Below are 12341 nucleotides of genomic sequence, written 5' to 3'. Positions count from 1 at the left end.
CAGGAAGGGCCTAGAGAGCGGTGCCAGGATGGGCTTTAGGGATACGAACCCTCTGGGAGGGCCCAATTAAGCACATCAGCATCTGGGCTGTTGGGTCCTTCAAGGCAGGGATTACTTTTAATTGAGGCAGTGCTTGGGAACAGCCGCAGTCGCCCTCCATGGCCGGACACACACCAGGGGCTGCCTGCTGGGAATGAACCTGGAGGAGGGCAGGGAATCGTCCGGATCTTCAGTCCCATCCCTAAACCTTGGAGCCTGCTCCTGGGGGATGCCACCCACCGAGGCTCCAGCAGCTGGATGTGATGGAGCCGTCAAATCCCATGAGTGGGACCCTTCATCCCTCCCTTTCCCAGGAGCTGAATCCCATCCAAAGAAGGGGACAGGGCAGAGCTGAAAGGCTTCAGATCCCTCAGAGCATCGCTGCCTCCTGGCCTGGTCCATCCCATGTCTTGGGTGTGATTAGAAGCTAATTAGCACTCCCTAATCATTAATTCCTCCAACACGGGCCAACAGCTCCTCACCTCTAATCCAGTTTAGTACCAGTTGAGTTGTTACTCGCTGGAGTGGATCGGGAGGAAATGCATTTTTCCCTTCCCTTGGGACCATTCCAAGCTGTCTGACCTCTCTGGCACTAAGGAATTGCTGCCAGATTGAGGGGATGTGGCCGTGTGCAGGGGACAGGCGCCAGCGGCACCAGGATTGCTCCTTGTCCAGGACAATGGATGGGAGCTACGAGCTCATCCCGGGGTTATCCAGCACTTGGGACATGCAGCATCTGTGCCCGGTTCCTGCAGCCAGAGCAGGATCCGTGTCCATCCCCTTAGCTGGGAAAATAAATGTTTCTGGGCTTGGAAAACATTCCCAGGGATGGATCCGTGCCATTCACCCACCTTCGGCTGCAGGTTTGCCCCGGTCAGGAGCACTGGCAGTCAGGATGCTCAGCTTCCCACAGGCTGGAAAATCAGTGCCATTAATGAGCGGGATGGGAAAGGAAACCCTGAGGTGCTCCATGGGTGTCCTGCCAATGGCGGGGCATTGGAACTAGATGATTTTAAGGTCCTTTCCAACCCAAACCAATCTATGGGTCTATGGCACCCTGTGTGTTACCAAGGTTGGGGCTGGTACGGAGCTTGTGCCAGAGGCGTTAGAGGACAGGATCTGGGACCTATGGGGCACAAGAGCGGTGTCCATACCCCCAGACTCAATGCTTTGAAGGAAGAATCTGCACCAACCCATCAGCAACCTCTGATGCCCAGCTTCAGAGCCCGGGGAGGACGTGGGGGTGCATTATATGACCAGGGATGCTGCATGTCCTGCTCGATCGTGCTCTTCCATGCATGTCCCCCCCATCCTTTGCTCTCCACAGGCCCCGGGAGCGCAGCAGGGCCCTGGGCTCTGGGGACCAGCAGCACCTGCCAGGCCCCGCTGCGAGCTCATCCCTCCATCCGCACCGCCCCGGCCTCATCCTGGCCCCCGCACGGGACCGTCCGGGCCAAGATCAACACCCCCTTGGCAGGCGCGGCGCTGAGGTCACTGCTCAGGGAAGAGGCCGTCCTGGCGTCTGCTGGCTCCTCGCCCCCGCGCCGGCAGCAGGCGAAGGCCACGTCGCTCTCCCCTCATCAGAGGCAGGCGGGGGGCAGCCAGGACACAGCTTCCCCCCGCTGAGCATCACCCTCCTCGCTGGGATGCGGGGCTTGAGGCATCCCCAGCATGGCAGGGATTCACCTCCGTTTGCTTTTGCAGCCTTTCCTCCCAAGGGACAAGCCCGGGGATGCTGAGTGGGGGCTCAGCTCCTCCACGGTCCTGGCTGGAGGATGCTGATGCTCCCAAGGGTTTGGTTTTCGCAGCACCAATGGGTTTGGTGCTGGGAGAGGGGTCTCGCTGCTGGCGGCATTGGAGGGGCCTGTAATGCAGTTTGCTCCCCGTGCTCCTCCCCGAAGCACAGTGTTTAAGATCAGCCCCAGCTTCGCTGACACCCAGCTGTGGATAGAATCATCCTGGCCATAAAGAAGGGCCGTTTCCCTGCTCTTCCAAGCCATCCCCTCGGCCCTTGCAAGGAGCAGACGGGGCTTTGCCAGCTGCTGGAACCTTGGGTCAGCCCCAGACCCTCCTCAACTCTGCTGTCTCCCCACACGGCAAAGGGGGTTCCTTTGTGGGCGCCCCACGCTGCAGCTTTTGGAGCTCTTTGGCTGCTCTCTTCTCGCAGCCCTTCAAGAGTCGGGCGAGTTCAAGCCGCGGCTCAGCTATTGAAACCAGATGTGCTCGCTCAGAGCTGCCACGAGGAATCTGAGGGCTCAGATCCTGCCCTTCCGCTGCCGGGGGCTGCCCAAGGAGCAGCTGCCCCCCGAGCCCAGCCGCTGCCTCTGCTTCCTCCCCATTGCTCCTGGGCAAAGGAATTCCAGCCCTTCGCAAGGAAGCTGCCTTGGAGGACAACACTTTCTCCTCCTGACTCAATGAAAGCAGCTGGAGAGCAGCGAGAGGACAGCACATTCCGAATGGCATCTTCCTCATTCCGGAACTGGGGATGGGACTGGGAAGTGGAGATCCCACCCTGTCCTACAGGAGCAGCGTGAGCCAATGGCCACTCAGTGGGTCCCAGCTTCATCGCTTCCACCTCTGCTGCTGCCTCACCTCACAGCCACAGGCGCATCCCCTTCCACCTCCATCCCTGCCATTCCGTTCAGTGTGGAGGGGTTGTGGCACCGATCCCAGCCGCTCTCCTGGGGTTGGGTGTGAGCGGGTGGATTTTCAGGATTAGCCGGAGCCGGGATGAGCCAGTGCTGAACAAAGCAGGTTCTGAGCCCTCATCTCGCTGCAGAGCTGAGCCAGGCCAAGAGCGAGGAGGATGCTGCCGACACGGCAGCTCGTGGCTCCCGCACAGCAGCGGCTTCGGTCAAGAGAGGACAGGGCTGAGCAGAGCTCTGGGTTTCTTCTCCCCATGAATGCAAACCAGAGCCAAGCCCTTCCTCACCCTGCTGCCTGCGTTCCCTGTAGCTGCTCGAGTGGGGATGGGAGATCCGGCCTCTGGTCTCCCCATCCCCACCCTGCTGCTCCTTACAGCATCCCTGCATTCTTAGCTCCATCCCACGCCTTTGGAGCTGCAGCTGGACCATTGCACCACTCTGCCCCATTCCTGCAGGAGATGGCAGAGCAGGGCCAGGGCTGCCTGGCGAGGCTCATCCAGCACTGGTGGTTTACCTGCGTTCAGGCTATACGGGAGCAGCTGGAAGCAGTGCCCCAGCAGCCAACAGCATGTGGAAATGAGGAGCCACAGAGCAGTGGAAACACTGAGCCGCAGCTGAAGGGTGTAGGAAGAAGGGCTGCAGTAAGCCCTGCCAGGGCTGGGAGTGAAGAGGAGCATGAGGAGCGTGCAGCTCCTCACCAACAGCACGTCCCAGTGGCTTTTCCCATCCTTTGAGCCCTCACACAGCCAATGCATGAAACGAGTGCCTCAGCTCCCATCCTGCCTCCTGCTTCCCCACCCGGCACAGACAATGGGATCCTTGTGGCCAAGACACCAGTTCCTGGGTGCGAACGTGGCGAGGGGAAGCTGTGTTTGCTTGGCCTCTCACCCCCTCCCAGGGTGATGGCACCCGCTTGCCCCCAAGGGCACTGCTGAGGCCAGGGTGAAGCAGAGCCCATAGGCACAGCCACGTGAGGTGGTGGGAATTCAGGGTCCTGGCGCATGGAGTCATCAGCATTTAGCAGGAAAAGGCATCTCCGGGATGGATGGAGTCAAGGCTGTGCTGGGTCTCACTTCCACAGGCTGCGAGTCTCCTCTTCCTCTCAGCACTGGAGGGTTTAAGTCCAGGCTTGCTTGTGTAGCGCCCAGAAAATAGCATCCTCCAGCAGCACACCCCAGGGAGATGCTGGCAGCAGCACCGAAACCTCATGGGGGGGGGGGGTTTGCCAGGTCACAAAGCAAATTGGGACTGCCCCATTTGGCAGCAGGAAGCTCATTTCACAGCGTGACTCCCAACCGCTAACGCAGTAGGTGAAGCATCCCTCCAGGCAGCCCCTCAGCCGGTCTCCCTCCCGCTGGCGTCAAGCTGAGTGTGTGGTCCCGCACGCATCCCGGCTCCCGGGCATGCCTCAAATGTGGAACCTGGTCCCAAAGCCTGGCCATCACCGCAGGATCCCTGTGCACCCGCTGCCGCCGTCTCTTCCGGCTCCAATCTGTGTCCCATCATCAGCGCTGGCACAGGAGGATGTAAGATAATCACTTGCAGGAGCAGGGAGGGAGCTGAGCTGCTCTCAGTGTTTGGTTTCACTCGCCCAAGGCTGACTTGAAGTGCAGGGAGGCTGACATCAGGGTTGCTGATCCCTGATCCGTCTCTGGAGGAGCGAGGCTCCAGAGGCAGGGATCACCGTGCTTCACATTGGGATGCCCAGCACAGAGGGTGTGATGTGCCTGTGGAGGACTGGTGCTCTCAGTTATTAGCCCAGAGATGAGCAGACTCCACATCTGCCAAGGTCCTTTTGCATTTCCTCTTGTGTATTTGTATAAAACAGGCTGGAGACGTGCGCTCAGAACTCCATCAAGTTCAACGAGGCCAAGTGCAAGGACCTAAACCTGGCTGGGGGCAATCCCAGGCACAAACACAGGCTGCGGGAGACTGGATGGAGCAGCCTGAGAAGGGCTTGGGGGCGTTGGGTAACAAGAATCTCCCCATGACCCAGCTTCAGTGTGTGCTTGAGACCAGAATCCCCCCATGTGCTGGGCTGCACCCCCAGAGCGTGAGCAGCAGCTCAGGGAGGGGATCCTGCCCCTCTGCTGTGCTCTGGGGACACCCCCCCTGCAGTCCTGATCCAGCTCTGGGGCAGCAGCACAAGAGGGACGTGGAGCTGCTGGAGCGAGGCCATGGAGCTGCTGCGAGGGCTGGAGCAGCTCTGCTCTGGAGCCAGGCTGAGAGAGCTGGGCTGGGGCAGCCTGGACAAGAGAAGGCTCCTGAAGGGGAGACCTGAGAGCAGCTCCAGTGCCTAAAGGGGCTGCAGGAAACCTGGAGAGGGGCTTGGGACAAGGGCCTGTAGGGACAGGCCAAGGGGAATGGCTTGAACCTGCCAGAGGGGAGACTGAGATGAGCTCTTAGGCAGAAGCTCTTCCCTGTGAGGGTGCTGAGGCGCTGGCACAGGGTGCCCAGAGAAGCTGTGGCTGCCCCACAGGCTGGTTTTGTGTCCTGAACATCCATAGCTTCTAAGGGCAGCTATTACTCTATGGGAAATGAAGGACAAACCCACCTCTGACATCTGTCTCCATGTTCCAGACCAAGATCGACACCAGTGATTCCGTGATTCCCCGCTCCACTGCAGAGCTCTCACTGCTCCGAGCTGTATATGCAGCCTTTCTCATCCTGCCCCATGTCACCTCCACGCAGCCACTGCAAGAGAGCTCCTGCCAACGCTATGAAGAGCAAAAGAGTAAGAGCCAAGCAAATGTGTTTCTTAAAACTTATTTTAATATCCATGTCTCATCTGTTGGGTAGAGCCAAAACAGTCTGGCCTGGTTTAAGTTACAAATTCTTCATACACTTTCCTTGAAGTAAATGAACAGTGTGGCAATGGGGTCTGTTACTGGAAGTGAAACCCATATTAACAAGGAAGGTGTCACAGGCACAATTCTACCAGGGTTCTTCACCACTGCCGGCCCCAGGAGAGGCCAACGCTGTCCCCAGGCCGATGGATGGGTGTTGTGCAGCAGGGAGAAACGCTTCTGACACAAAACTCCTCATGCCCACGGGGACAGCACACACTGCATGTCCCAGAAACAACAGGGCTGGCACAGGAAAACCCTTGTAGAATCTTCCCTGATGTGGACAGACACCAAATCCTCAGTTCCAGCAAATGGGGTGAAGCATCAACCCTGATTTTGCCTGCCACAGACATGTCAAAGTGCTGCTTGCTAAACAGTTAACTTGTGCAACAGAGCAGCAGGGATGGAAAGGGCTAAGAAATTACAGCTGAGGATTTAAAGATGCAGTATTTCTTTGCTGAAAACACGACAGCTTAGAGACCACCTTAATGCAGCTGCAAGTGAAGAACATCCAGTTGAAAGTCACTACAAAAAAAGAGTAACAAAACTCAAAGCAGTAGAGTTCTCTCCACTTCCCAGGTCCATTGCTTAATTCCAACAGACTCCTCTGCTTTTCAGTTAACTAAAAGTTCCTGATCAAGGTTTAAGCATAATATTTGCAGACGATGGCTTACAATAAGGCAGGCAAGCAGCAGCTCTCTGAAAGGGCATGATGGAGAACATCGCTTGCCACAATAACACCACTTGAACACCAAGTGTCCCAAACAGCTCTCGTGTTGCTGGAGCTGTGGGGACAACCCTGGAGGGGCTGTAGAGCACAGTCCACCCCACGGTGGTCCGGGTATTGGGTTAAACGTGCACAGGGTGATTTGGTTTTTAACCACCCCCCTGAACTGCAGTAGTGCACTGCTCCGCTCCCTCCACCACAAACCCCGCTCTCCAACACTGCATCTTTAAATGGTTCTGGCTCTGAGCTCCTGCCACATGTTCAGAGCGCTCCAACCTGGCTGCCACATGTTCAAGTGCTGTGCTTTTTGTGTGTGTGTTCAGTCTTCCTTCGATGGGGGTGGTGAAAGGGGCACAGTGGGGACAAGAGGCTTGTGTTCACAGGAGGCAGGCTCCAGCTGAAGGGGTAAGACCCCTCTAGGCAGGTTACAGAAGGGAGACAAGAGCAATACTTAGGGTGTTTGCTCCCTTCAAGAGCTTTCTCTCATTCCCTCTTCATTTGAAATGGGCACCGAGTTAGGAAAGTCAGCAAGTTTTAAAAGGGAAGTGTTAAGGAAGAGAGGAAGCGTTGCTGCCAAGTCACCTCACTGAGCTGAGATAAAGCTTCAGCTTGGGATTTGTGTAACATGAACAAGATTATGTACAGTACTGTGTGAGCACAGATCATACCTGTGACCACTGAGCTGTGCTCCCATTCCTTCCTGTCCACTGCCTGCCTTTTCACCAGTCAACAAGGCTCATGCTCATGAGAGCAGGGAGCAAGTCCTGGGCATGTCAGGGGTGTTTGCAAAAAGAACAGCACTTGAGTAAGTTAAGAAGGAGCAATCGTTGTGAGAGCTGTGAAGCAGCAGCTGAAAACCTTGTGGCAGATGAGCCATGATCCACTCTGATCCCAGGAGAGCAACACAGGGCCTCGTCTCCTGTGGGGGGCTTCGCTGCCCTCATCCCAAGGGAGCAGAAAGCTGCACCATCTGCAGCACGGGCACTGCCATGAGCCTGCTAATACGGGTTTCACTTTGAGACCAGAAAACTGTTTTCTTCCAAAAAAATTGTTATTTTTTTCGGGTTTTTTTTAGAAATTGAAATTAATTAGGGGTAAAACACTAACTCTAGTGCCATGAACAGGCAGGATCAACTTTTTTCCCCTCCAAAGGGCAAAGAGTCATATACCATCCCCAGCTGAACCTTGGTGCTTCGAGCTTTTCAGGAGATGTTACCTAAACTTTATTAAAAGAAAAAGAACAATGTTTAAATATCAACACTGGACTAGCCCAGTCTTTTTCCAAAGTCCACATTCTTCATATGAAGCACACACGGCGTCCTGGATTCCCCAAGGCTGCATGTTCAGAAGTTCACAGTACATGGAACCATGTCTTTTTCGTTTGTATGTTCTTGAGTTTCCCCTCCTTGCTCAGAGCAGCCACCCTTTTGTGGTCATTTACTGGATAAACCTCAAGCCATCTCCTATCCACATGGCTTGGCCTAGATGCCGAAGGTTTTCTTGATGAGAGTTGATGTTGTCATGCTCTATGGATGGAAAAAAGCAAGAGAAAAAAAGCACCTGGTACAGGTATCTTGAGACCCTTGCAGATTCCTCTATTCCAAAGCTGTTTCTCAAAGTCTTTTTTGCCCGTTTCTCAAGCAGTTTGTTTTTGGCCTATTCCTCTGTCTCAGTTTGAAGAGCTGTTATTGGATGATCCAGAGGTTGATGCAATTGCAGCTCCAGCTGGGCTGCTTGTGGATACAGATTTGCGGATGTGAGGCAGCAAGTACGGGTCACAGGCCAGCTGCTGGACATCTATCCGGTCCTCCTTTCGGTAGGCCAAACAGCGTCTGATAAATGCCTGCAGACACCCCAAAGGCAAAGCAAGGATTAGTAGATGGGACACACAAACAGGAAGCTTTCTCTGTCAGGTCACACTTTTGGGAGCAGGGCCAATCTGATAATGCCAGCACCCTGAAATCCCTTCGCCAGTGACCACACAGCCAGCCTGCCTCCTGCACCAGAAGCTCATCTTTTACCAGGAAGCATGGGCAGAGGCACAGACTGTACTGTTCAACTGTTCAGAACTGTGTACAGTTCTGGTGTCTCCAATATAAAGAGGACATGGAGGTGTTAGAGCAAGTCCAGAGGAGGCCATGAGGATGACAAGGGGGCTTGGAGCACTTCCCATACAAAGACAGGCTGTGAAAACTGGGGCTGTGAAGAGAAGCTGTGTGGGGACCTCAGAGCAGCCTTGCTGTTCTGAAGGGGGCTACAAGGACGCTGGAGAAGGGCTCTTCATCAGGGACTGTAGCGACAGGACAAGGGGTGATGGGTTCAAACTGAAACAGGGGAAGTTCAGGTTAAATCTAAGGCAGAAGTTCTTCCCTGTGAGGGTGCTGAGGCGCTGGCACAGGGTGCCCAGAGAAGCTGTGGCTGCCCCATCCCTGGCAGTGTTCAAGGCCAGGTTGGATGCAGGGGCCTGGGGCAACCTGGTCTTGTGTGAGGCATCCCTGCTTGTGGCAGGGGACTGGAACGGGATGATCTTGAGGTCCTTTCCAACCCAAACTGTTCTATGATTCTATGATCCCCAGCTTGACATCTACAACAATGCAAAGCCACTGACCATGCTACTCAAGGCAAGCATTAAACACAGAGCTCCTGCCGGTTTAGGGAGACCAAGAGGATGGAGCTGCCAGTGCTGCTCACTGACATACACAGCTTTACCTTTGCTTCTGGTGTGACTACTGGCTTTGGAGGGAACTGCACCTCGGTAGCTTTCAGAATTGTGTTCTCCTGCAGAATGTCTTGTTGTGACTGGTTGTGACCAAAGGGCTACCAAGAAAACACGGAAGACGGTTGTTAAAAGGTTGGTGACAGGCCTTAAAACCCCCTGACATTACTGCTCATCAGCTTGACATCAGCACTTTCCTGAGCAAGAAGCCCATGAATGCTGTGAAGGTGCTGCAGACTCCACCCAGGCGAGCAGGACACATTACTCCTCTGCTTCAACTGAACAACAGGGACAAGCTGGAACACATCTGAGGTATCTCTAGCTCAGACAGATCTCCACCTGCTTCCAGACCTCACAGGTCAGCTTCCTTCCCACATGCAAGAGGACCTTCATCTATCTAAGCTGACAGGAGGTTCACACACTTCAGTCTTTGCTGGGCTGGTTCCACCATTTGTGTGACTGACAACATGAAGCAGCATAGCACATTTGAGGGCCAGGCTTTCACGACCCTTGGTTACCAAGGACTTGTGAAAACAAGGGTTAATGGAATCCTTCTCCAACCTATTTCTTTTGTTGCCATAAACCAAATTACCTTTTCTCAGGACCTGATCCACACTCTTCCCTTCCAAAAGCCATCCTAAAGATCTTGTAGAGTGGGTCTTTCTACCTACTGTTCTCTTTTTCCTATAACACTTGAAGCCATCAAGCAGTATCAGGCTCCACAAAGACTTACTGCACTGAAAACATCACAAATTAATGCCAGACAAAGAACTTCAGGTGTTGTCTGGCCCTGAATGATACACTTGTCCTGCCCATAATGGCCTCTGTGCGAACATGCCCAGTGGAAAGAGATGTTCTGCAGAACAGTGCTTCTGAAGGAAGTGCTATGTAGAGCAAAACACAACCTAGTAAATTCTCTCCCCTTTATTACCTTGGAAGGAGACAAGACAAAAGCACCTGCTAAGTCTGAGGAGGAGAAGGAAGCAGAAACCAGGGCTGCCTCCCAAAAGGTTTGGGAATTACCAATAAGAGGAGAGTTAAATGCTTTCTTACCTTTCTGCCATAAAGACACTGATAGAAGATTACTCCCACTGACCAGACATCAACTTTATTTGAAATCTTTGGAGGTTCTTTCCCAACCACAAAACATTCTGGTGGCAAATACCTGATTAGAAGGAAAGGACAACAGGTTGTAAGCAGCATCTCCAAACACCTTCAATCAATTTCTTTAGAAAGGAAGGAACAAGCTTCTGAGATCAGGACTTGAGGGACTCAGTTTCATTCCTGTGTACCTCTGGGCCAATATCACCAGGGCATATCCCTTCTGGGAACAGTGATTCCCAAGGACTCTTTGGACACTTGTGGCCTGAGCTAGTCAGCAAATGAAATAGCCCCATTTCCTTTTACCTTCAGAACTGGTATTTGTTGTTAAAAGGACTTAGTCAGCAATTCCAGCCAAAATACATCTTTCTAGAAATACAACCCCAGACATCACATACGACTTAAGAGATACTCAGCCTTGCTCACTAGTTAGCTCCATCTTCAGGAACAGAACAAAGCTGTATGATACAGAATACCTTAACTAATGTTACTGTACAACTGTTGCCCATAGGGACAGTCTGCAGCTTGGGTAACAGCTAAGAATCAGACTCAGTGGCACTTACTGGAATTCTTGCTCTCAGTGCAGTGACAAAACTTGTACTGATAAAGTACTGCTGAAGACATCTTTTATGTGACACTTGAAAGGGAAGCTCTGGCTATAGACAGCACTGGGAGATTTTTACATCTTTTGTAAGAGCTAACTATGGATTTTCACCGCCTCACTGCAGTGGAATACTCCTTCCATCTCCTGATGTACCTATATTTCCAATAGGCATGGTATTCTCCTCCTCCTTGCTGTTAGACAGTGCCACTATGGACTGTGAAATAGCAAGCTCTAGAGTGGAGCTTGGCTGCTATCTCGGCAGCATATGCAGTATTTCACCAGGCCCTTTGGATAAGAAATGGTGTTCAAATGTATAAACACTAACCCACTGTAACGTAAAAAGCTGCTAGCCCCAAAAGGAGCTGTGTGACAACAAGAGCAGTTTCCAGGGTCTCAAACCTCCAGTGTCTCAATCTGTCACAGACAACAGCAGCACACAGAGAGCTGACATAAATCCAAAGCTGTTTATAAACTGTTCTTGATCTGTAACTTGCAAGTGCCCCAGGCAATGCTTACCAGTAAGTACCAGCCCCCTGCGATGTCAGTTCCATACCATCAACAGAGTTGTAGCTGTCATCATCCATGATTTTGGAAAGTCCAAAATCTGTGATTTTTATCTCTCCACATGCGGTACCATTGACTAGAAGAATGTTACCTAAACAGGGAAGAAAGAACCCTTTAGGATACAAGTTTAGCAGGAAAATAAAGCAGGAAGAAAATTGCACTGAACTCTGGCACTCTGCACAAGATGTTTTAGCACCCAGTACCCTGAGCTCTACATACAACTCAGCTCCCACCAAGTGCTGGAACTGATCTGCCCATCCCTGAACCACCCTGTGGCCTGACATTACTTGGAGCCTGCAGATTCTGAGCCCTATTAGCCAAATGAGCTTCATGTCTCTTTTGACCCCTCCCAAAGGTCCCCTTGGAAGGGCAGGTCAAAAAGGAGGATTAAGGAGAGAAGTACACATACACAGTAATGACTCATTCTGCCCAGGAGTCCTGACTTGCCCTGGTCTCTTGGCAAGCCAGAAACTCTCTCCTTCCTGGCAGCATTCCCCAATGGTTTTCTAAGCTCAAAAAGGACAATTACTGCTTAGGCAAGAGTCTTTCACAAATCCATCAAGGATCAAGAAGTCCGATCATCACTGTTTCTCTCAAAGCCTACAATAAAGCAGCAGAATTGTGCGTGATGGCAGTGGATGAATCAGAGCTTTAGACAAACTGTAGGCAGAGCTCTGTAGCATGCTCAGACAACAGGAGAACAGGCATCTGGGGAGAGGGGGGAAGTAACAGGGTCACTAGAACCAGTGCAACAGCACCACCTCCCGTACAGATTCCTCATGCTGATGCAATAAACCACATCAGACACCAGTTACACAATGCTGATGAAGTGCCACCAGCACAGGGAGACGAGCCAGGGATAACTGTCCAAAGAGATGGCTGAATTTTACTGGACTAGGAGAAAATGCTATGTAGGCAATACCCATCACCCTACAAGGGCACACTTCCATTTTTCCCCTCCTCATTTTGCCCAATGGTGAAGGGAAATCTGCAATTTGGAGAGGACCTTCTACACGGCAGATGTTACTGAACGCAAAGGCAGACCTGAGCTTTGTGAGCTGCCACACGTTGCAAAAATGAACACTTCCAAGTTAGCTTC

General features: G+C 52.7%; 1 protein-coding gene across 4 annotated transcripts in view; it reads right to left on the bottom strand.

Moving 5' to 3' along the window:
• Positions 1-5472: 5472 nt before the first annotated feature.
• The window catches only part of TLK2 (tousled like kinase 2), a 42949-nt gene continuing 36080 nt past the window's right edge, over positions 5473-12341 (bottom strand). For all 4 annotated transcript variants that reach the window (XM_080633315.1, XM_080633318.1, XM_080633317.1 and 1 more), the window contains 4 exons: positions 11195-11333; positions 10027-10138; positions 8967-9074; positions 5473-8100 (listed from right to left, as the gene is read on the bottom strand). In XM_080633315.1, coding sequence (XP_080489441.1) covers positions 7927-8100; positions 8967-9074; positions 10027-10138; positions 11195-11333 — 533 coding nt within the window. In that variant the 3' untranslated portion in view covers positions 5473-7926. The remainder of the gene's footprint in view (positions 8101-8966; positions 9075-10026; positions 10139-11194; positions 11334-12341) is intronic.

The sequence above is a fragment of the Psittacula echo genome, assembly GCF_963264785.1.
Source record: "Psittacula echo genome assembly, chromosome: 23".
NCBI lineage: Eukaryota > Metazoa > Chordata > Aves > Psittaciformes > Psittacidae > Psittacula > Psittacula echo.
This window is presented reverse-complemented; position numbering and strand designations above follow the sequence as displayed.